This window comes from Venturia canescens, chromosome 6 (assembly GCF_019457755.1).
Source record: "Venturia canescens isolate UGA chromosome 6, ASM1945775v1, whole genome shotgun sequence".
In the NCBI taxonomy this organism is placed as follows: Eukaryota; Metazoa; Arthropoda; class Insecta; order Hymenoptera; family Ichneumonidae; genus Venturia; species Venturia canescens.
The window spans coordinates 2,529,908-2,552,361 of record NC_057426.1 but is presented as its reverse complement, the minus strand read 5'-3'; the positions used below and the strand labels follow the sequence as shown (position 1 = coordinate 2,552,361).

The 22,454-nt window shown below is 40.2% G+C and overlaps 5 protein-coding genes across 7 annotated transcripts; 2 read left to right on the top strand and 3 right to left on the bottom strand.

The window, feature by feature from the left end:
• Positions 1–105: 105 nt before the first annotated feature.
• Positions 106–6,123, bottom strand: Usp20-33 (Ubiquitin specific protease 20/33). Of its 2 annotated transcripts, none has more exons than XM_043422016.1 (4): positions 5,197–6,123; positions 3,168–4,997; positions 2,790–3,055; positions 106–2,673 (listed from the first exon to the last, which is right to left on the bottom strand). In XM_043422016.1, exons 1-4 carry the CDS (start codon positions 5,625–5,627, stop codon positions 2,369–2,371), a joined length of 2,832 nt encoding a protein of 943 aa, XP_043277951.1. In that variant the 5' UTR covers positions 5,628–6,123; the 3' UTR covers positions 106–2,368. The 2 variants fall into 2 exon arrangements, with proteins under 2 accessions (XP_043277951.1, XP_043277952.1); XM_043422017.1 differs by having other exon boundaries at positions 3,168–4,994.
• Positions 6,124–6,419: 296 nt separating this feature from the next.
• On the top strand, positions 6,420–9,336 carry LOC122412488 (serine/threonine-protein kinase VRK1-like). The gene is made up of 7 exons (XM_043422022.1): positions 6,420–6,965; positions 7,046–7,098; positions 7,181–7,250; positions 7,336–7,532; positions 7,704–7,917; positions 8,012–8,703; positions 8,791–9,336. Exons 1-7 carry the CDS (start codon positions 6,803–6,805, stop codon positions 8,917–8,919), a joined length of 1,518 nt encoding a protein of 505 aa, XP_043277957.1. The 5' UTR covers positions 6,420–6,802; the 3' UTR covers positions 8,920–9,336.
• On the bottom strand, positions 9,231–13,406 carry Clbn (Nuclear export mediator factor NEMF homolog Clbn). The gene is made up of 9 exons (XM_043422015.1): positions 13,211–13,406; positions 12,832–13,003; positions 12,487–12,689; positions 11,314–12,392; positions 11,012–11,192; positions 10,403–10,894; positions 10,003–10,309; positions 9,642–9,910; positions 9,231–9,523 (listed from the first exon to the last, which is right to left on the bottom strand). The coding sequence occupies exons 1-9, from the start codon at positions 13,264–13,266 to the stop codon at positions 9,325–9,327; spliced, it is 2,958 nt and encodes a 985-aa protein (XP_043277950.1). The 5' UTR covers positions 13,267–13,406; the 3' UTR covers positions 9,231–9,324.
• Positions 13,407–14,092: 686 nt separating this feature from the next.
• On the top strand, positions 14,093–20,628 carry LOC122412072 (protein Daple-like). Of its 2 annotated transcripts, none has more exons than XM_043421349.1 (18): positions 14,093–14,890; positions 15,005–15,093; positions 15,294–15,717; positions 15,843–16,009; positions 16,086–16,167; positions 16,239–16,417; positions 16,624–16,750; positions 16,866–16,995; positions 17,191–17,534; positions 17,614–17,895; positions 17,980–18,086; positions 18,214–18,405; positions 18,501–18,651; positions 18,719–18,886; positions 18,995–19,285; positions 19,376–19,722; positions 19,803–19,959; positions 20,047–20,628. In XM_043421349.1, the coding sequence occupies exons 1-18, from the start codon at positions 14,837–14,839 to the stop codon at positions 20,227–20,229; spliced, it is 3,474 nt and encodes a 1,157-aa protein (XP_043277284.1). In that variant the 5' UTR covers positions 14,093–14,836; the 3' UTR covers positions 20,230–20,628. The 2 variants fall into 2 exon arrangements, with proteins under 2 accessions (XP_043277284.1, XP_043277283.1); XM_043421348.1 differs by having other exon boundaries at positions 14,097–14,890; positions 18,719–18,901.
• A 185-nt stretch (positions 20,629–20,813) lies between these two features.
• On the bottom strand, positions 20,814–22,312 carry LOC122412076 (40S ribosomal protein S16-like). The gene is made up of 5 exons (XM_043421354.1): positions 22,226–22,312; positions 22,098–22,148; positions 21,531–21,662; positions 21,248–21,362; positions 20,814–21,026 (listed from the first exon to the last, which is right to left on the bottom strand). The coding sequence occupies exons 1-5, from the start codon at positions 22,232–22,234 to the stop codon at positions 20,881–20,883; spliced, it is 453 nt and encodes a 150-aa protein (XP_043277289.1). The 5' UTR covers positions 22,235–22,312; the 3' UTR covers positions 20,814–20,880.
• Between the last annotated feature and the right edge of the window lie 142 nt (positions 22,313–22,454).

The following is a 22,454-nucleotide window of genomic DNA, read 5'->3' as shown; positions in this document are numbered from 1 at the left end:
AAGTGTTTCCTAAATTGGCCGATCGCCGTGGCGCTACCGGCGCCCGCTCTAACCGTCCTCCGAACTTCAGCCGTCGCGTTAACCGCTCAATTAAATTCCAGTGTCTTTTCGTTTTTCAATAAATCATGAAAACCAATCCATTCGTTTATTAACCTTATTTAGGTATGTTACATTTTCAGATAGATGATCCATTGTTGTTACAATTTACAAGCCCTCCCCGCGATTACGGCCGAGTGTCGTGTGCCTCCGACTCCTCGCCGACATAGTTTTATTATTTATTTACGAAAATTTCATGAAAAATTACATCAGCGTCGTTCGGACGCCGCGCAGAGGATGACATTTCTAAAATTCAAGTTCTCCCAGTCACTTTTTCAATACGATCCAGCCTCCCGAAGACATCAACGAGAATGACATTTGCCCATCGAACGGGGGCGCGCCGAACGGAGAAGTCGCCCGGGTCTCTCGGAGTCCGGGAGCGAACCGGCGCTACAAAATCGTTGCAGCACTCGTCACGGTACACCGCGAAGGAAAGTTATGACGAATTTTTCCAAAATCTCCGCATCCATCGATTTTAAAGATTCTTTTCTTTTATTCAATTGTTGTTATTGTTTTTCTTGGTTTTCGATGCTCGGCGTGCGCATTAAGACGTCGTACAAGTGAGATATAGAAATACACAATAATATTCATGTCAGTCAACGGTAGAACCATGAATTTGCGATAAGGATAATTAGCGCCATAGATATATATACATAACCGTTGAAACGTCGAGTGCGCCACCCCCTGCTCGACGAGAGCCCCAATAACTTTCCGTACTATAAATCTACCCCGGCGAAAACGTTTTTTTTTTTATTATTTTGTTTTCTAATTCACTCTAACGTATAAATTAATAAAATAAAACGAGGCGAACGGGAGAAACCATCAATTATTCGAATCGTCGGCGGTCGCATTTAGGAAAAAGAAATCGGGCCGAGCGATTGTTCTCTTTGTGACGGACTCGACTCTTGGACAAAACTGCTCGCCGATGTTGCGTCCGTTTCTCGTCGTTCAACTCCGATCGAGTGAACCGTTTTTTTAAATATAAACATTTTTGCGATTCTGTGGTAAGCGAATTCGCGGATCCTCTTTCATTGCGAAATGCTTTTGTACATGTAGGTGTGAAATACAAATAATGATAAATATATAATTAATAAAACGATCGTACAAAAAATCAACGATTGATCATACATTCATGGAACGCCGGGATGGAACCTCTTCGCTCGTTCCCCCCTCTACGTTTGTTCGGTATTTTTTGCTCGAAAGAACGAAAGAACTGAACGACAAATTTTGTACTGTTTCTTTTGTTTTTTCTCTTTTCCCATTGTTCCATAAGCCCTTTCCTCTACTCTTAACCCCCTTCACGATCGAGTGTTAAGATATTATTTTAAAAACTAGACAAATTTACAATCACCAGCCCTAACCCTCTTTTTCTCGTCCTTCATTTTTTTCGTCGTTTCTTTCCTCATTTTTACTCCGTTATTTTACAGATTAACGACGCGAAAAAAATGAAGAGATCGAGAGAATATTCGGAACGAATCAACAAAGCCCGGATTATTGTACACAAAGACTTTTGCCTCGTTTCGTCATTGTTTTTCAACTTGGAAATATATGCAACAAGTTTTCTCGACTAGTTACACATGCATACATATATATATATATATATATATAAACATAATTATACACTTTTCGAATGGAATTCCAATTCAATCAAATGTCTATAGTACACGTACAACTGATACTCAATATTTATTCCTCGTTTAAAATATTCATTATGAAAATAATAGATATTTGAGAAGCGAAAAAAATAATGAAGAAAATGTCTTTATGCACAACACCCTTAATTTTGGAGAATTAATAAGAAATGCTTATAGTTTTTTGTGTTTTTCTCAACGACGCATAGCCATCTTTCTGTCAAGCAGGCATATCACAAACGAAACTCTATTCGTTCTTTTTCTTTTCATTGTTTTTCGATATCGTCCCCTCGGCTCATCGAATATTGAACGTCGATAAAATGATCATTGTGGATTTACAGTCGTATAGACGCGGTGATGAAAAGTGTTTCAACAGTAATTGCAGCTAATTGAGTGATCGACGCGGTTCGACTTTTGTTCTCGGCCGTGCGTACGTTTAGACTCTTTCATTTTGTCTCGATGAATATCAAGAGCTTTTATCACGATGCATGATTCTCATGGCTTTTTAAAATCTTACTTTACATTATTTTGTTGCTTTTGCGTTTATTTAAAGTCTGCTGAAGGAACGCGATTTAGTTTACCTAGTTTTAGTTTATCTTCCAATTTGGATATTATTCGATTTCGTGAATATGAAAATGAACTTATCCAATGGTGTCTCTCTGCGTATGCAGCGAGTCACTGTCCGACGCTATACTGTCGATAGCACTATCCTGTAACGATATCGTCTCCGTACTCTTCGTTGAACTTATTTTGGTTAATGCGCTTTCCGCGCGATTTGGTTTCGGAGGCTGCTCAACGAGGTTCGGCGTTGACGAGGAATGTAACGAAATATTTGGCTGGAGCTGCGCCGAACGTTGCCCAGAGTGCAGCATCAGTTCGGGACCACCCCCGTAAGTGCTGTAGAAAAATTGCCAAAGCTCCTCCGATATTTGGCCGCAGTCGGAACCTGAAGTATTCGCACGTTTTGTTGTGAGAAGCAAAAAAAAAACGACAGAGACGCTACTTGAAATTCGGGGCGAGGGGCGCTGAGGATGATTGGAAAAAAAATGATAAATTACGCACCAGCTTTCAAAACGTTCTGTCCGTTTTTGTTAACAATGATCGAGGTGTTGTCAATTGGTCCTGGTGGCTGGATCTCTTTGCCTTTTACGAAACTTTGCCACTGACGAAGCCAGGTCATGGCAATGGCGTAAATGGCCGATGGGTTGTCCGAGTTGTAACGTTGGAATACGTCCATTTCGTACAATCTACGTTTCTGCAACGATTCGTACTTCTCTTCGCAAACGGGACATTCGTAAAGATGCGTGCATGCCGGGCCACCGCCGAATCTGAAATGAAAATCAAACAAGTTTGTCAAGGCTGGACTCAAAGTGGTTCATCAGTGGGGAGAGAATAGAAATTTGGAGGACGAATAGCCTCGAGGCTCTTTCCGATACTCACTTATTGTACATAAATTCCCAAACGGGTTGCGAGAGGGGTAAACTGATTTTGTCGACGAAGCCAGCTCTAACGGGATTGACACCGCCATGGGGGCATAAAAAGTCAGAATTGACGATGGGCCCGGGTTCGGAGAATGTGTTGAAGCGATTGATCCATTGTCGTGAAACGTAGAAATTGAGCTCGGAAGGTTCCCGCGAAGATTTCTCAAGCAGTTCGACCGTTTTGTCGCGTAGTTGCAGCATCTCGGTTGATACTTTTTTGTAAAAAAGAACATAAGCCTCGCAATTTTTGACGGTTTCAGGAGTGACCTGAGTGACGCATTGATCGTCGAATTCGAACCATTGATTCACGATGGGATTGAGAGCGTAACAAGTATAATGACCGCCGCCGGCTGTGCCATGATGACAGATGACGGAGACGAGGTCGTAGGTGGTTACCTTGGAAACGCACTCTTTGTGCAGATAAGGTCTCATGTCGAGTCCTTCCAGCGGGAACGATACGTAATTAGCTATTTTCGAGCTGAACATTAATTCGTGACGAAATCTTTTCAAATGTATACAAAGTATTTCAGGGAGTTCGAGAACTTTTGAAAATTTAATACCGTTGCGGAGCTTGTTGCATTTCTCGCAACTGTACATATTGTCGCCCTTGAGCTCGTCGGCGCTGAAGAAAGCGGCTAAACAGTCGTGAAGGCTGACCACGGGGCCCCAGAACCAGGATCTCATCCATTGTACGAACCACGACAACCAGGAAGATTGATTAGTGACGTAAACGACGTCGGAGCAAGGTCCGGCTTTTTGCGGAGTCAGAGATCCCTGGTGGAGCATATCGATGTGATCTCTGCTGGGTATCGGCAGCGAGAGGTCTTGGAAAGTTTCGATTCTCGTTGAGACGCGATCGCATGTTAGACACTGAACGCTACTGAGCAATTTCCCATCGAATATGTCGCTTATTATGCTCCGTGTTTTAGTTTGTTTTTTGGATCGATGTTTCGCAGGTGAATTTTGCATCGATCTCTGTTGTCCTTGTTGGCCCTGGCAAGTGGGTATCGCTTGCTGCCCAAAATTATCGTCTCCCGAACTCTTATTCCGTCCACGATTCGTCAATTTATTGCGTAATTTGTCCGACTGCGAGATCCTCGAATATCTTCTCTTGGTGCCTCTCTCGCCTTCGTCGGATAACGAGCTCTGCTCGCTCACCCCCGAGTCACAAGTCTCGTACTCTCCGTCCGATTGACTCGAACCGTTACCTTCGACTTCGGTTTCCTCCTCTTCCTCCTCATCCTCCTCATCGTCTTGATCATCGTTCTTTCCCTCCTCTTCTGAATGCTCCTCGTGGCTCTTCGGGCCTAAAATCAACTCCCGATCCCCCTCCAATTGTTCCTTCAGTTCCTCGTGCAATTGATCCATAAAACAACGTAGAAATTCTTGCGTGTCGTGCTGATGATAGCCACGGAACATCGGGTGCACCGTTCGAATCCCAGACAGAATTCCATGCGGGACTACATAACCCCGTGTTTTCCTGTTCCACATGTCCTTCACCAAATTCATGTAACTCAAACATAATCCTGGCTTCCTTTCACGCGCTATGTAACTGACCATGTGGCCACAGTCTAAAAAAAATTGCGTCAATGGCAGCACGTTCGATAACGCCTGTAACGCTGCATTCATGTAACAGGTGTTTCCGATGTTCTGCAATCCCACCAAACCACGAGGCTTCCCCGACAAGTCCTTCGTGTCCTCCGAATCAGTACTGTCCGGCGAATCCCCACCTCGCTCGTGAGTCAGTATCGCCTTTTCCAACTTCATCCTGTGGTTCGTGTATACCCTGCTTTTATCGGAATTAAATTTTCATTTAATTTGTCATTTTTTTCAATGTTCTTTGTCTGCGAAAGGATCTTAACAATTTACTAGCAAACAGCCACTGGAATATGATTTACTAAAATATGAGTTGCAAAAATTCAAATTTCATGAGGGAAATCTGTATTGACTGAAACAAAATTAAATTTTTGTAATTCGTGTTGCTTTACCTTTCGGCAAGGAACCTGGTGGCCTCGTAATCCGCATCATCAGCCTTGAAGTCAATATTGACAGAAGCGGTACGAGAAAACCTGTCGGCTCCTATTTTGGCGTCTAATTGACTAGGGGAGAGAGGTGGAGATGGAATATGACGCGCAATGACTTCTTTCTCACAGGCATAGCACCAAATTCGATTTGTAGATAAATTCATGTGGGCGCAATGTAGGGGATAATCGGTGTTGTGGGTAGTGCTGTGATCTTGATGAGTTTCGGCACAGCCAACCCACCGACAATCGGGAAAGAGGCATAGCCAGAGGTTGGGACCTTCGCTGTCGCAGTCGCTGCATTTTACAAATTTTTCTTTCTGAGCAAAGACAGCTTCGACAATTGTCAGGTCGCCGTGATTGCAGATGTGTGGACAATTTCTCGCTACGAGAGGCATTAGTGCAGAATCTTTGGCAGCAGGAAAAGAATTTGATTCTTTCCGAGAGATGGGAGAGAAAAAAAAAGACGACTGCCACTGTTGATTTCACATTTGATCAATTTTTTTCGTGTGTACGATCTGGTCAAGTTGCTGTTTCTCCGTTCTTTCGGAATTATTTGAATTTTCAAGATTATCCGATTTTGATATTTTTCATGAATTAATTAAACATATTTACGCACACTTTCAATCCTCGTTTACACTGATTTTTCCTTCAAATTGGTTTCTAGTGCTCAGTTTTTTCTAACCTGGCTCTCAACATCACCACGGACACTCACTGACAATGTTGACCACGAAAACGATTGTCATTGGAGATACGTGTGCTCCCATGCACTTTATATTCGCCCAGATGTTCAGCCTTTTGTTATGTTCGTATGTATGTATGTATATTTTGTGTATCGCGGTTCAAGCAAGCGTGTGTGTTGTGTGTGAGATTTCCTAAGGGTTAAATTGCAGGTTAAAGCCTCGTGCGCAATCGAAAACCGAATGCATTTTGTGGGTGGGCTGATTACACTAGCCAATTGGAGGAACAAATAAATGGCTCTCTGGAATAACCAATTGGAATTTGGAATGCATTCATGTTCCCGCAGGAATTCCACGGCGGAGCCAATGGAAATGCGCGCCCTTCTCGTCGTCGTGTTGTTTATTCACTACGTAGTGCGTGTCGCCGTGATTCAACTTTCCCCACCGCACCTCTCGCTAAGACAGGCTCGAGCTCCATCGCGGCAATGAGTGACCAATAGACCAATAAACAACGAGCCGCTTCCTATTAATATTCGAAAAGGGAGCCTGTTCGCGCTTGTTCAAAAAATAATTTTCCATACAAACCGGCCTTAAACTCCGATGTTTATCCTTTTTCTTCATTGAATTTTATACAATAAAACAGTTCGTTTGAATAGAAGTCGCTGCGCACTCGCGAGGCGCGAAAAACTTCTGTTTGCGTTTTTACGCTTTATTTTTCTTTTTTTATATCCACGTGCTTGTCGGATTAAATTGATAGTTTGTTATCCTCGTGCAGTGGGAAAAAAAAGTTTATTTGTAATCTTCAACCATTGAATTGGCATAAATTTAACCTATATCTTTACTTCGGAAGCAACGTATCTCTTTTGCCTCGAAATTTGTTAACCCCCCTAACGATGGCCGGTAAAGGAGTTAAAAAGGCGCCGAAAAAAAAAGGTGCCAATGGATACAAATTACCTGATCCCATACCAAAAGGCGAAATAATTATTGATCTCTCAAAGAAACAATGGATCCTTGGAGAGTCAATCGGAATTGGTGGTTTTGGCGAAATTTATTCAGGTAATTATTCCGCCCGAAATTTTTCCATGCCAATTTGTTTACAATGTTTTTTCAAAAATTCAAACTAATTTTTTTCGTAGCTGCTCCGTATTCAGGGAAGACACCCAAAGACTATCCGTTTGTCATAAAAATTGTGAGTTTTTCCTTCTCCGTTTTGCTGTCTTGTCGTTTTGTTTTTGTGAAATAAACACTTATCGAAATTATCGGATTTTAAGGAACCTCACGGGAATGGGCCACTTTTCGTTGAAATGCATTTTTATATGCGAAATGCCAAACCTGAAGACAGTGAGTGTAACAAAGAATACAATGAAAATCAATTCTTCAATGAATTGGTAAGGTTAGAGAAATCTTCATGGCTCTTTCTTCTCAGTTGAAGCTTGGAGGAAAAAAAAGAAGCTGCAGCATTTGGGTATGCCAAAATTCATTGGATCCGGCAGCCACGAATGTCACGGCACGAAATATCGTTTTGTCGTCATGGAACGTTATGGCACAGACCTATGGAAATTGTTCCTTGAGAACGGAAGAAAGTTTCCAGAGCAAACTGTCTATAAAATAGCTATACAAATTGTAAGATATTTAAAAGATATCAAAAATACCAATTTTCTGCAACTTTTTCATACGCAATCATTTCATATCTTCATATGCATGAAAGAAAGCATAAAATGCATAAATTTTCTTAGCAATCCCCACTGCGGTCTAAACTCATTGTGGAATGTAATGAAATTTGAACTCTTGCAGCTAGACGTCTTGGAGTACATTCACAGTAGAACATACATTCATGCAGACATAAAAGGTGGGAATTTGCTCATGGACTTAAAATCACCAAACTATGTATATTTGGTTGATTTCGGATTAGCCTCTCATTATACCACAAAACCGGAGTACAAACTCGATCCAAAGAAAGCTCATAACGGAACGATCGAGTACACAAGTAGGGACGCTCACATGGGAGGTAAAAATGATTTTGTTTCTCTAATCCTCAATCATGAATTTCTAATATCATATTCGAATTATTTATTGCAAATATTTCAATGTTTCTTTTATAGTTCCGACAATGAGAAGCGATTTCGAAATTCTCGGTTATAATATGGTTCAGTGGCTGTGCGATTCGTTACCGTGGGATTCAAATCTAAAAGATCCCTCAGCTGTTCAAAAGCAAAAAGAGAAAGCGTTCGAGAACGTTGAAAATTTTTTAAAGCAATGTTTTGGCTCTCGAATACCGTCGCCGATAAGCGAGTACATGAAATTATTGGCTGAACTAAAGTTCAACGACACTCCAAATTACGCGAAATTTCGTAAAATTCTGGTTCAAGGCTTGGAGAAATTGGGCTGTAGCGTTGACGGAAAATTGGAGTTTGGGAAGTCCGCTAAAGCACCGACAAGACCGCCCACGGTAACGCCGATGAAAAATAAAAAAGTCACAGAAACAGCAGTGAAGAGAAAAAGTCCACGCATCAAAGCGTCCAGGACTCCGAGCCCGAGTTTCGCCGTTGGTTCCTCATTGGACGAGAGCACGGTCGGCGTTGTTGTTGACAAAAAACGTGAGGGCGTTCGGGGCCTAAGAAAAATCGTCGAAACCATGGACGACGATTCGGACGCCGAATACGATATATGTATCACGAAAAAACGAAAAGTTAAGAAAAACGAAGAAAAAACGATGCCGAAAGCTACCACGTCTAGAAGACCTCGGAGAAAGCCTATGGATTTATTGGATTCCAGTGCAAATTCTGAGCCCGAAGTAAAAACAAAATATTTTCATTTCTTTTTACGCAATATGATTTTATCGTACAATCTTTCGTTATTAATTAATCCCCGCTTTGTACAGATCGTAACAAAAGGAACAAAATCGCGACCCAAGACATTGTCCAATACTCGCGGAAGGACTGTGGCTCAGCGAAAAAACATGTTCGACGATTCGAATACCGACGTCGATATGTTTGGCGATGGAGACTAAGAGAAAAATCTTCGGCGTTCGGTTTTGACTTTAGCTACAGTCGACGAATGACTTGTGCTGTTTTTACACACTAAATTCAGGAAAATATTTCGAATGTCGAACGACAGGATCCGTTCGTTTGTTGTTATGAAATGAATGAACTACGCTTTTCGCCACGTTACAAATGAAGCGCCGGGATAGATATTAGCCCAGATTCAAAAAATGCCTTTCGTTTTTGCTATTATCTGCTGTTGAACAGTATCGCCAATTATTACTATCATAGATTACTCTTGAGTCGATTTTGGTATGAGGAAACACCTTATTTTCACCAATAAAGATGAATTTTTGTAATATCCTTTGATATCACGTTTCATTCTTACATTTATACAGAAAATTGAGATAAGGGGATTACTTTTCTAATAAATATTACTTTTTCAATTTTTGTATCTGTGGAGCGCTTATTTTCACTTTTCCAGGTATGTTTCTTGCGATCGTCTCTTCTTTGACCGCCTTTAGAAGATCCTTCTCCCGCGGAGTTATCGTTTTGTCGCGCAAGAACACTGCTACTGCAGTTTTTGCCGCTTTGCCTCTTTTCCCCGTTCCTGGCATCATTTTTACTTTGAATCTAAATTTTTAAAAAACAAAATTACTTTAGTTATTGGAAATTTATGATCATTCATGTTCATGTAGGTGTTTTTTTTTTTTTAAATCAATTATAAAGAGAACAAATGTCGGGAACTTGCTTATAATTGAGCACAGTATTGTAAGGAGCTATAACGGGCACGGCAAACAATAATTCATCTTCGGCTAGGGGCTTTCCGGTCAACTGATCTAGCATATCTATTTCCGGCGCCGGTCCAACGTCATCGTCGTCCGCATTTTCCATATTTTTTGCATATTGCAGTGCGGCTAAATTTGGCTTATTTAAATTTCCTCGTTTTTTGCCTTGTTTCGGACCAGATGGATCCTGATTTTTGTTCTTTCGTTTGTCCTCCTTCGCAGCTCCGGCTGACTGGAAAATTACCATTTTGTTACATTTCATTTGCTTTCTTAAAGAATTGAGATTAAATTATATAGAAGATGTTTATTCAATGATAAAAATACCTTTAGGACTTCCATAAGAATTCTTCGATCCTCCTCGTCCTGGTCCTTATATTTCTCCTTCATTTTTTTCAGTCGTCCCTTTTGACCTCTTTTCATGATATTAGGCTCGTTCTGTTTGACCTCTTTATTTTTTGGTTCTGGTTCTTCGTCTTTCGTCTTTCCTTTCGTTCTTTGTTTTCCTTTTTTCGACGTCATTTCCGAAGGCTTTAGGGCAACCGGTTTATCGTCACCCAAGAATACAATTTCCTCGTTTTTTTCTACCGCAGGGCTCGACAATGGTTGACTATTGTTTATCACGAGTTTCATTCTGCGTACGATAAAAAAAAAGTAATTTCATAAAAATTAAACGTTCTTGAGTACTTTTATTTTATCTTTTTTCATTCCGATTATGAAATTGTACCTCGATCCTGAGAGATCCAACTTAATTTGTGTGTCAGGGAACAAAGAACTTTCTTCCTCGTCATCATCACTACAAGACGAGTCTGCATGAAAATTTTGTGGATTTTCTTCCTCGATCGTATTCAGTTGATCTTTCGTATGAGAAAAATCGCCTCTTTCCTGATCTCTCTGTTGCTCGGTTTTTTCTTCTTCGTCCTCATGATCGTCTTCCAGTTCAATTTCCTTGTCGACTTCGATCGAATTTTCCATTGGTATATAGTCTTCCTCAATTGTTTTCACTCGCCTTTCATCTTTGTGCCTCTCGATCGAACTCTCCTCGAGTCGAAACAAAAAACCAAGCCCCATCACCAATTGGCAAGGCGGGAGATAATTTTTTTTCCCTCGAATCATAAACGAACCCGTTGTCAAATATTCTCCGGTTGGAGCTGTTTTTGAGACTTGGTCATGGTTCACCCACCATGCGCCCGCAATGACCTTTGCTTCCCAGGCAACACTGCGTCAAACAATTTTTTTATTCAATTACGTATTAATTTATTTACACAGGGGACTCACGTGAAAATGGTCAAGCAATGGTACACTCTGATCAATTCTCTTTTTTTATATTTCTTACCTGTAAGCCACAGCCATTGTGCCAGCCTCTGCCAAACTTTTTGGTGGAACAGGTTCGCTATTTGGATTTTTGACGACAACAGAGCTCGCACCAGAAAGATCCGCGTGGACGTACACATCACCAGGGCGAAGATAACGTTTAACTATCAATTCGTTCTGTTGCTGATCGCGCCCACCAATAACTGAAAAATGTACTGTCAACTCAAAATATTGCGACAAAATTGATAAAAAGTGATATTATTTGGTGAGTTGGATTTTTCGAGAAGAAAAGAAAATTCAAATCGTGATGGAAAATCTACTGACCCAAATAATTTTCGGAAGTAATGAACCAATAAAATTTTTCGAACCAATAAACTTTTCTGGCTTTATTGATGCTATGAATGGCTTGAACCTCCTTGAGAGTCTGTTTGGTTTTCCGTTCGGCGGATTTGAGAGCTTTGCTTTCGGATTCGATGGTTTTTTGTTGCTTCTTAGCTGCCATTTTTTTTTTACTGTAATATTTTTTGGCGTTGGCATGAGCCGAGCAGGCAAGATCGATATCGACGATCATAGGTTGAATACAATCCTCGTCGTCGTCGGCATAGGGATCGGTCAGATAGATAGAGGCGTGATTTGTCTCAAGTTTCAATTTTTTTATGGCCAACGCTACGGGGTCACCAATGGCTTGAGACTCCTTGAGCATAGCTTGAATTTCGGGCCAGGACATTTGACTGGCGAGAGCGCATTGAAGAGCGAAGGCAGCGTCTTCGACCAATTTTTGATTTCTCGTTATCAATTCCGCCTTCAGTTCGTCGATTTCTTGAGTTTGCTTCAAGCTGACGAGCCTACGATCGTGATCCATACGAACGTTTTTCAATTTTTTCAACGCTTCGCGTTCTTGGGCCAAAGCTTTGAGGTCCAATTTTTGGCTTTCCATCGACGAGTAATATTCGTCGACAGCTTGGTCAAAAGTCTCGAATTCTCTGTAAGGCTGATTTTTATTTTGCTCCAACAATATCGGATGAAATTCCACATTTGCGAGCATAAAATCTTCTCCCCCATCCGGTAAAGGTTTTGTTTCTTTCTTCTGAATTATGTAACCTTTCCCAGCAGGAGCTCGTTTCATCTGCTCCAATATTTCAACCGCTTCTTTCAATCCTAACAACAATCGATCCGAGTCTTCATCCACCTTGAAATCTTTACCTATTTTACATCCCAACACGAAATTCCATTTCAAAAGGACATGGTCTATCAATGCCGAGCCAAACTCGACTAGTGGGTTTAGAACCTTTTTCAAACTCTCCCATTCCTTTGCCTCCTTCAATTTATTCTTGATCTCGTCTCCCGATGGCATAGGATCTGTATGTGCACGATCCAGGGGATACTTTTCTTTCACTGCAAATCTTTAGGAATATTTCGTTTTTTTACATTGAAATGTAAAATTGATTTTTCAAATTTTCTGCAACAAAGGATATTTAGAAAATGTTTGAGTCTCACCGTATTTTTTCACCTTCGGTGTGAGGTCTCAAAATATTTAATATCGTCATTTCATGATCTGTTAGAACAATATTTCCCCTGTCGTACAGTTCCAACACAACATGATAAGCAGCTTCTCCGCTGCCAAATTGCAAATCTATCATTCTGTCCATACCAATTTGCTTGAGACTCTCCAGACGCTTGTTTTTAAGGTGTTTCCTCAACTTTGGAAATAAATTTTTATTCATAAATTTGATAAGTAACTCATTCCGATACCCAACTTCCGGGCTCAGATTGAGATATGAATTAAGCTCGATCACGATTTTTGATCGACAACTCTGTGAAAAAATGAAAGGTAAGAATTACCTTCATGGAAAAGCCGGAGGGTGCAGTATTTTTTGGCCATTCAAAGGCCGTGGTGTGAATTCTATTGCCAGATTCCAATAGTAAAATACATTTTTCTTCGCTGCGCTGCAGTCGGATAAGATAAGTTCGATGATCGATATCATATATTTGATTAACTCGCATACCAACGAGCCTGAAAATTTGTAATGTATAGGAACAGAATGAAAAACGATAATGAATTTCTAGTGACAGCATAATTTGTCAACGTAAAGAAATTGTGACGTCGCAGCCTAAAAAATGCATGTTTAACCTAAAAAATTATGTATTATTCCATCTGCTAATTGAAATCCGTTTTTAGGCACAATTTCCATTATTATGCGAATCGAGAAGCTTCATTTACCTCTGTAACTCCGTGACGGAGCACACGAGATCGAGCGTGTCGAATCGTGTCTTCATTTTTTTCTTATGACTTGTCGCATGTATGCATAAAACACGAAACGAAACAATAAATTGGAGTTTGACAATTGTACTACAGAACTACAGCAGCACCAGCAGTACCCAGGACCAACAGTATTGTTGTTTCCCTATACGAAATGTTTGACGAGAGAATTTTTTTTTCAATTGACATTTAGGTTAGGTTATCGCGCTCACGTGTGACGTGTATACAAATATTAGCAAGCTGATCAGAAGCGCGGGCTTTTCGAATACCTGAACAATTACTTCTCAAGTTAGATTAATTTTTTGAAAAAATAACTTTTATGCATCACCACAACAAATGGGTTGTATTTCGAGAAATTGAAATCCGGTAACGTATTAACGTTGAAATATTATGGCTGCGGGCAACTATCTACCGTGAGCATCCCCGGGCGAATTGATGATAATTTAATATGTAAAATTGTGCATTTTGTAAAGAATAAAAGTACTTTTTAAGCGTATTTTGAAACGTGTATATTGACTCGACAAACAAGAAAGCTTTGTGATGTATACGGCAAAGTGGATTATGGGTTTTTCCCAAAAGATCGATCTGAATTCGGCGGAGTGTTTTTGTGCAGTTGACAGAGTCAGCGGGGTGGGGGGGGGGGGGGGGGGGGAGCAGCAGGTATAAAAGAGGGAGTTTCTTAACGAAAATAATCATCGGAAAGGACAAGTCGACAAGTGGGTAGTAATTTTGTAGTCCGCGAAGCTGGCGCTTGTATTATTATTCACGCCAGTTCGCGGTGCGCCAGCTCAGCGGCTTCATTTTACTGCTGCCTCGACGATCACATCTCCTGTCTTTCACGTTTCTATTTACACCAAACAGATGTTTATATTGCGATCATAAAAGTCAATAAACGTCTCCCCCCAATTACGGTCTGTGTATTATTGAGCATTTCAAGTGAAATTTGACGATTGGGCACTCTGTTTACTTACGCCATTTCGTACTCTCAACTTTCTATTAATTTTCCAAAACGTCCGCATCCACAATACTCCTTTAATATATGAATAAATGAATAAATAAATGAGCAAACAAAAAATCTTGAAGAAGCCTCCAAAATTCGATCGAAATAGGAAAAAACAAACGTGTGTGGTTGGCATTCGATTCGTTTGTTCTGTGCAAAGAAGAAATATATTTTGATCGATCGTGTGATAAGAAACAGCGAGACATTGAAATGAATATTAACGAAAAATTGAAATTTATAGTATTATATACGTTATTCGATAATACATATTATTAACATGGAGGAAGGAAAGAACGTTCACACCCGGCCCTCGCTCTAATCGCTCTGGGCTCTGGGCCCGGTTGCGGTGTTCTGTTGTTTGCAATTGTCTCCGCCCCGGCACACGCGCGTTAATGTATTCGAGCGGTGCGATTGGCTGTTTATTCCATCGAAGCCAGGACATTCGAAGGTCAGTTTATCCGAGGAAGTGTTCATCATGCAGTTACCTTTGAACAGTAGTCGAAGGTAAATCAGTGCCAAAATTCGCAAATTTTAAACCGAAATATTTCATCTTTGTGATCTTTACGATCAGAAAATTTTCAATAAAAATGGCCTGCTCCTCCGAAGTTGAGGAAATCATGTCCGGGCCACTCGTGCAGTGGGTGAGTGTCGAAAATTTTCGCCAATTTATTAAACCAGTTGTCAGAGTTTTCAAAATATTACGACGCGTCTGCGCCCGTTAATTTTTTCCGGCAAAATTTTGTGGACTTTTGCAGCTGGCCAGCTGTCTGGATGATCCTAAAAGACCGCTGGATTACAACGATTTGGTCGACGGTGTTTTGATATATGAAGTGTTCCTGCAAATGTAAGTTGACCGTCACCGATGTTATTTTTTTCTTTCTCACTGAAAATCATGATTTCGCGAGTGCGAAACGACATCGGACGAATCGATAGTAGCGCGAGCGGTTCTTAACCGAAATTCTCGTTTAAAAAGTCTAACCTGGAAATAAGATTCGTTTGGAATATGAAAAAATGAATACTAAGACGAGTGATGTGTGTGTGAAGCGATCCCGAGCCACTTTACGATGGGATTTTAGCGACATCGGGAGACGCGAGGCGGAGGAGCAACAATTTGGAAATAATAGTTAAAAATTTGAAGAGATTTTACGAGGACGAGTTGGGTCAATTGATAATAAAAGAGCCGAAGACGAGGAATTTGGGGGAGGAGCCTCTGTCGAACGTCGAGGAAGCTCGACTCATTCTCCTCCTGTTATTAGGCTGCGCCGTTCAGTGTCCAAACAAAGAGAAATTTATCATGCAAATAAAAAATCTCGATTTGGACGTTCAGCTGAAAATAGTCGATTGCATAAAGCAAATCACCGATAAATCTGACATCGTTATCGCTCGGGAGACTTTCGAGAATGCAAACATAACCGGTCTTTTCGAACAAATTCGACATTTGCTTCGAGAACGTGACACTTACAGAGAGGTGAATTGTAGCATCAACATATTTGTTACTTCCGACGAAAAATTTCGTCGGTTTATCGATTCTTTAAATTTTCATCGATTCAACTGCAACGACGGACCGTTCGGTTCGAATTTCTTTTTTTATAGAAATGGGGAGGGAGTTCGCTAGACGATGTTACGATCGAGATCGAGGACGAAAGCGGCGCGGCTCAAAGCAGGGCTCCGAGCGGGAAAACTGAGCGGGAAAAAAATCATCATTCCGCCGTTGAATTGGCCGATTGGAAATCGAAATTGAGGAAGCAGCGTCAAAGATTGTGAGTTCAAAACCGCGATTTTTAAGTGCGAATCGAATTTCGAAGCAGCCTCGATAAAGCCGCATTGATTATTCAGGGACGAAAAAGCCGAGGCTCTTCTCGAGTGCAAAGATGAGCTGGAACGCGTACGAGCCTCGCTGGCCAAAGTCAAACAAGAGGTTAATTCACTTCTCCAATATTTTTCCATCAAACTCCGAACGAATGAAATTTAAAAGCCATTTTTTTGCAGAATTTCGAATTGACGCGCGCGGCTCGCACCGTGCAATCTTATAAGGACGAGTTGGATGCCATGACCGAAAGAGCCGAGCGGGCCGATCGTTTGGAACTGGAAGTTCAACGATATCGTCAAAAATTGACCGATTTGGAGTTCTACAAAACTTGGATCGAAGAACTTAGCGAAGAAAATCGGTATGGTCATCGTGGTGCCGAAGACTTAAAAAAAAACAAGAAATAAATGAATAAAAATAAATTTTTACACTAAAGAGGCAAAACTTGCACGTTTAGAGCGACTTTTAATGCTTTTCATCATCACTCGTGGTGGTTTTGAATTTTTTAATAGTTTTTAACAGAATTGTTAAAAGAAGTGTAATTGACGATGCTGTTTTATTCCGAAGGGTATTGAACGAGAATCGTGAAATGTTGGAAGAACAGTCGAGATCGTCGAGACGCAATGCCGAGAAAGTGAAGGAACTCCAGGCTCAAATAATTGGCTACGAGAAGCTCGTTAACGAAATGTCGCTGGTGAGTGGGTTGCAATCGATTTTATGAATGCCATGCGAGGGCGTTTTACGTCCTCGTTGAATCGGATACTGAAATGAAAAAAAGTAACAGTAGCCAATGGCGGATTTGTGGACAGGAACAAAGTGCTCAGAAGGAAAATTTGAAGGAACTCTTGGAGGAAAATGGCGAGCTGCATCGATTGCAAAAAGCTGCAGCGAACGAAGCTGCGATGAAAGCTGGATTGGGAGAGGAAGGAGAGGAACCTGGTAAACTTACGAAACATCTTACGATTGGTAACGAGAATTAGCCGCAGGTTCGCCGGTTGTAAAAATGTCAAAACGTTTTGGAAGCTCTTCAGAAAGCTTCCTTTCGATCGTGAAAAAACTACGAGATAACAAGTAAAATGATTAGCAATTTTCTCGTTTGCTAGTTCATTAATTGAGCGAAAATTCAACTTTAAGCCGGAGCTGCGGATAAGAGCCTGTCGGAGCAGTTGACGAACAGCGCGCAAGCTCGGATGCTCAAGCTCGAGCTCGAGAATCAACGACTGATGGCGATGATGGACTCGTTCGAGGAAAAATGCTTCTACGCGACGACTTCGCCGGCGATTAGGCTTCACAGAGAGAAAGAGATTAACGAGTTGTCGATGAAAATACATTCTTTGAGCGTTGACAAAGAACATTTGTCCCACAGCAATTGTGACTTAGAAGTTCTGTGCAGGGAGGCTCTCGAAGAGAATAAAAAATTGCAGAGTATCTTGAACGATCGGAGAAATTCTTTCGAAATCCATCGAGAGGATTATCAGGTAGGATTCGGGCAAACTACGCGGCGATTAATCATTCAATTTTTAGTGAAAATAAAACGAGTCAATGTTTTTGGAACAGTCGCAGCGCGAGAAAATCGTCAAACTAGAAAATCATAATGAAATGGTTTGCAAGGAGAAAGAAAAAATTCAGTTGCTGCTCGAGAGCGCGCAGAGACGAGCAGACGATTTGGAACGATTGCTGGAAATGTCGAATCAACGGCTCGAGGAATTGAAAGCTCGCGAAGGCAGAGCTATGAGAGCGGAAGCCAAATGTTATGAGCTCGAAAATAAGCTTACGATTTCGGAGAAAGAGAAAAATCTTGCTCTTGGCGATGTTGGCAAAATGAGGGTGACAATCGAGGTGAACTGTTATCTTGACGGATGAAAAATATAAAAGAAAAACAATGTGCTCGTGTAACTGGTGCGGATGATGTTTTTCTTTCAGAATAAGGACATGGCTCTCGACAGGTCGACCAACAATGTCATTGTACTGGAACGCAAAGTTGAACAGCTCGAGGGAAAAATAAAAAATTTCATTCAACAAATATCGAGGTAATTGAAGAAGTATGTTTAAGGGGCGTGTCTCAGGCATTCAAATACCGAAAAAATCTATAAAGTCTTTCTCAATTATCGTACATTATTCATTGATTTGTGCTGATCGTACATTATTTTCGTTGAGGCTTGAGGAAGTGGAAAAATTGTACAACGAATTGTCCTCGAAATTGAGGCTTGAACGCGAGAGAGCGGAGACTCTGGAGTCGAATCTCAATGCCGAAAAATTGAACGGCCAACGATTGACCGGGCTTTTTGAGAAACTGGGTCTGAACGTTGAATCGCTGCTGAATCTTCCGGTGGAAAAGATTATTGAAAGGTAATGTCAATGAAAATAAATCGCATCGTTTGAGCGCCATGTGGAAGAAAATTTCGGTGCAAGTGTTTTTGTCGGAAAATTTTTGTTGAAATCAGCATCGGGGGAATCCCTGAAGTGGTGAATTACGTCAAATGCTCGGTCCTTGAAGGAGCTACGAGTGCGAAAAAAAATCCGACATCCGATTTCATTGATGTACTACCTTCATCGACGATAAAAGATTTGCAAGAAATCATCGATGCCCAGAAGGTAATTTTTCCGTTAATTTCGGACCTCGTTCATCTTCGCACATACATTCATTTTATTTTGTGCGTAGAATCGAATGAAGACTTTGCTAAAGAGAATTCAAAGAACTGGAGTTTCGGTGGAGCGCCTCAAATTGGAAAAGACGAGATTCCAAATGCCTGTGACGAAGCTTTCGTCGAGTTGGACGTCTTGGGCGAGTGGACGCACAAACCTTCACTCAACGGAAACTCAACTCGCGGTAGATACGGATGGGGTAATTAGGGTCGATTATTGAAGACGCTTAAGAATTCTTTTTTCAAATATTTCGAAATATTCTCAACGCTTTAAACGGAAAATTCTTCGACAGTCGATGAAAATGTTGATTTGTAAAGAACGCGCTCGCACGCAACTAGAGAACGATCGAGCAAGTCTGCAATCATTGCACGACCAACTGAACACCGGATATGATAATATTCTTCGGGAGCGGGAATCGTTGAGGAAAAGTCTTCGGGAAGCTCAGAATGCGATTAGAAAACTTGAGCGGGAAACGGGTCTCGAGGTGGAGAAGAATTTGGTGAACGTTAGCAAAGAATCGGGTGCGACTGAAATAAATACTAAAAATTTGAACACGTTGCGCGTCGAACATGCTAAGCTCGAGGTAAGAAGAAAATGAGAAAACATTCGTTCACCAATGACAGCGTGACGTTAATTATTTCTTTTCATTTTGTTCTCTGAATTAAATTTGCAGGAAGACTTCATGACTTTATACACGTCGACGCAAAAATTGAGAGTCGAGCACGATAATCTTAAAGAGAGTTACAAAAAAGTCAAGATCGACCTGAATCGCGTGAGCTTGAAACAGACTGAAATGGAGGTCGAAATGAATTTGAAGAACGACAAATGCACAGCGTTGGAACTTGAGATAAGCAAATTAAATCAAAGCTCCGAAATGTTGCTGCAAGTGAATTCTGGCCTCGAGAGCACTCGACGATCGTTGATGAATCATTTGAGTCTGTTGTTCAATCAGTATCATGAATTGTTGATTCACTCGTTCGAGGACAAGGAGCATTATCATATGGAAGAAAAATTGTACACGTAAGTCGTCAGTTTTCAAAGAGGAATTTGGTGGAGAAGAATGATGACTTTTTACCCTCACGTCAAAATTTTTTCCTCAGCGACAAAGTCAATCATCTTCATAGACAGAAAGAAAAGCTTGAAGAAAAAATAATGGATCATTACAAAAGGTTGGAGAATTGTTCGATGAAGAAGAAAAAATTTGGAGCAAATCTAGTGAAAAAAGTTCGAAAAGCTGGTTCCGAATTGTTGAGCATGGTATTGTCCTCTTTTTTTTTTTCAACACGCAATAACTAGTTGCAGCTTCGTATCGAAATTATTCAATTTTCCTTTCTTCTCAATTAGAATCGTCGATCTTGGGCCGAAGACACGATGAAACAATTGGAAAACAACAAAACATACGAATCTGAATCGGGCGGAAACGAGTCAGATTGGAGCATCGATTTTCAACATGAGTCCGTTACTGAATTGGGTAAATCGGCAGTCCTCGAGGATAAGATTTGTCGTTGGGTTATCGAGAAGCACTAGAATAACCATTTTTTCAAATGAACGGTTACAAAGAACAAAAATAACGCGTAAACGTAATATTTTCAAATTAATGGCAAATTTTCGATATCATTGCAAAAGAAAAATTTTCAGAGTTTTTATAGATATAGATATATTTTAATAGATTACCAAGGTGTTTTGGCGAATTTTCAAAAAAAACATCGAATCAATCGAATATCAATGAGTTTTGTAGAAACTTTTCTACTTTTATAAAATATTTTTTAAAATGATCATTTGTAAAAAATTTGCGACATCAACTTACTATATTCGAAAATCGAGTTAAGCCAATGTACAAAAAATCTTTACGTTATATTCAATGTAACCTTAATAGAATGTGACTTATTTTTTTTTCTAATGATTCGTGCAATAAATGATTGAAGATGACGCAAAAGTTTACATCTAAAAGTTACAAAAGTTCGAAGCTCCTTCCCTACTCGCGACGACACCGAGGTCTTGCCTGAAGATTTTTGCGTTGAAGGCAAAACGATATATTAATTCGTTGGCAATACGGTCAATTTTTCAATTCCAGCCCCCAAACTTTATCAAGGATTCAACGGAAACGATTGTTTTTATAGATATTTTTTGTTTTTTTATTCAATTATGTGAATAGAGCATAAGAAGAGTTGTCCAAGATTAACGATAAGATTTCTGGTATCGTGCTCTCGCACCTGGACCACCGAATTTTTTCGGCTCGCAACGTCTTGGGTCCGCGACGAGAAGTGTACGATCGTATTGGATAAGTATGTCTTTCACTTCCTTCTTGCTCGCTTCATCTACGTCTGGAATCCATAAAATTGAAAATACATTATTATAAACACTCGGTCTTTATCATTTTTATAATGACTTCAGGATAGATAGCAAAGTTTCTGTTCTACTGCCTTTTTCTCTTATTTTCAATGCTATCTCAATGATTATTGAGCATACTATATTTAGCAAAAATTCCAACGTTTGTTTTTTCTTCAAAGTAAACCAAGATAAGAATAGGAAAATAATTACTTACACTTTTGATAATATGCAACAAGGGCTTTAGAAATGGCTTGTCGTATCGCATAGATTTGGGCTACATGTCCACCTCCATTGACTCGTACTCGGATGTCAACACCAGAGAACTTTTCCTACAGACACAAAATCATGGTTAGAAAACATTGTTTATGAGAAATTATTGGTATTATTTGATTCACATTGAATTGCACAGCTGTCAGTATATTGAATGACAAAAAGCTCTGACCACTTGCCATATTTTGTGTAATATAAAAAATTGAGGTTCGTCATAACTATTTTACCTTTCCAAGGAGCAGGATTGGTTCCTGCAATTTATACTGGAGCACCCTGGGTTCTACCAGCTCCAACGGACGTCCATTCACTCGCAGAATTCCTCGTCCACGTTTGCAGTACGCAACTGCTGTGGCGCTTTTCTAATTTTAAAGAAATAGAAAACGTCTTAGTTTCTGTTGTATTTTGTCCACGATTTATTGGTTTTTACTTTTCATCAATATTGAGGGGAAAACGAATGGTCGGCCTGAATCACAATAATGTATAAATTAATTCTGTTATCCATTTGATTGAAAATTTCTAAAATATTGGAAAAAAAAAAAATTGTTCCTGAAAATATGTTCTCGACTCACGGACAAATAGTTGACTCAGTTAAATGTATGAAGATTCGTAGTTTGAACTTATTTTTAGTTAGGGTTGGTAATTCAATTAACGTATGAATTGTTGTTAAATAATTAATGTGAAAGGAAAATGTGAAAGTGAAACGCGGATTTGGCCAAAGTTGTATTTTCAGGTTATGTACACACGCACATCCGATGTCACCGATTGGAATATCAATAAAATAAGATTGAACGAACCTTGCGTCCGAAGACTTGCACCGAATGGTTTGGTTCCTTCTGCTTTGTTACCTGTTAGAAATTAGAACATTTTTTCTTGAAAAATGCATCAATTTATCAAATAAAACGTAAAATTGATGAATGCTTACCTTCTGCATTTTGGCGAGCACGGCATGGAAAGGAAGTCGATCGTAGCGCGCTGAGTTGTTGTGCGTCTAACTATCAAACCGGAAACACTACGAATCAAATTCACTTTGAATAAAAATGTTAGCATATATACATCATCAAAAGTGCGCACGGAATGTGAAAATTTTTAAAACTTTAAAGCTGTACTAGAAATAATTGTTACTGTATTATTATTATTATTATTGTTATTAT

What these genes read in the sequence shown, in the direction of transcription:
- LOC122412076 (XM_043421354.1), bottom strand. An exon ending in TGCAAGTCTTCGGACGCAAG is followed by an intron (nt 21,663 to 22,097) that starts GTTCGTTCAATC and finishes CTTTAAAATTAG; the next exon opens with AAAAGCGCCACAGCAGTTGC. An exon ending in CAATCCTGCTCCTTGGAAAG is followed by an intron (nt 21,363 to 21,530) that starts GTAAAATAGTTA and finishes TTGTGTCTGTAG; the next exon opens with GAAAAGTTCTCTGGTGTTGA.
- Usp20-33 (XM_043422016.1), bottom strand. Translation starts at nt 5,627, where the DNA reads ATGCCTCTCGTAGCGAGAAATTGTCCACACATCTGCAATCACGGCGAC. An exon ending in ACCAGGTTCCTTGCCGAAAG is followed by an intron (nt 4,998 to 5,196) that starts GTAAAGCAACAC and finishes TTCCGATAAAAG; the next exon opens with CAGGGTATACACGAACCACA. An exon ending in ACAGAACGTTTTGAAAGCTG is followed by an intron (nt 2,674 to 2,789) that starts GTGCGTAATTTA and finishes CGAATACTTCAG; the next exon opens with GTTCCGACTGCGGCCAAATA.
- LOC122412488 (XM_043422022.1), top strand. Translation starts at nt 6,803, where the DNA reads ATGGCCGGTAAAGGAGTTAAAAAGGCGCCGAAAAAAAAAGGTGCCAAT. An exon ending in TTTTGGCGAAATTTATTCAG is followed by an intron (nt 6,966 to 7,045) that starts GTAATTATTCCG and finishes TTTTTTTCGTAG; the next exon opens with CTGCTCCGTATTCAGGGAAG. An exon ending in ATCCGTTTGTCATAAAAATT is followed by an intron (nt 7,099 to 7,180) that starts GTGAGTTTTTCC and finishes TCGGATTTTAAG; the next exon opens with GAACCTCACGGGAATGGGCC.
- Clbn (XM_043422015.1), bottom strand. Translation starts at nt 13,266, where the DNA reads ATGAAGACACGATTCGACACGCTCGATCTCGTGTGCTCCGTCACGGAG. An exon ending in ACAATGGCTGTGGCTTACAG is followed by an intron (nt 10,895 to 11,011) that starts GTAAGAAATATA and finishes TGTTTGACGCAG; the next exon opens with TGTTGCCTGGGAAGCAAAGG. An exon ending in AATACTGTGCTCAATTATAA is followed by an intron (nt 9,524 to 9,641) that starts GCAAGTTCCCGA and finishes TTAAAAATTTAG; the next exon opens with ATTCAAAGTAAAAATGATGC.
- LOC122412072 (XM_043421348.1), top strand. Translation starts at nt 14,837, where the DNA reads ATGGCCTGCTCCTCCGAAGTTGAGGAAATCATGTCCGGGCCACTCGTG. An exon ending in AGAGGAAGGAGAGGAACCTG is followed by an intron (nt 16,996 to 17,190) that starts GTAAACTTACGA and finishes TTCAACTTTAAG; the next exon opens with CCGGAGCTGCGGATAAGAGC. An exon ending in TTCATTCAACAAATATCGAG is followed by an intron (nt 18,087 to 18,213) that starts GTAATTGAAGAA and finishes ATTTTCGTTGAG; the next exon opens with GCTTGAGGAAGTGGAAAAAT.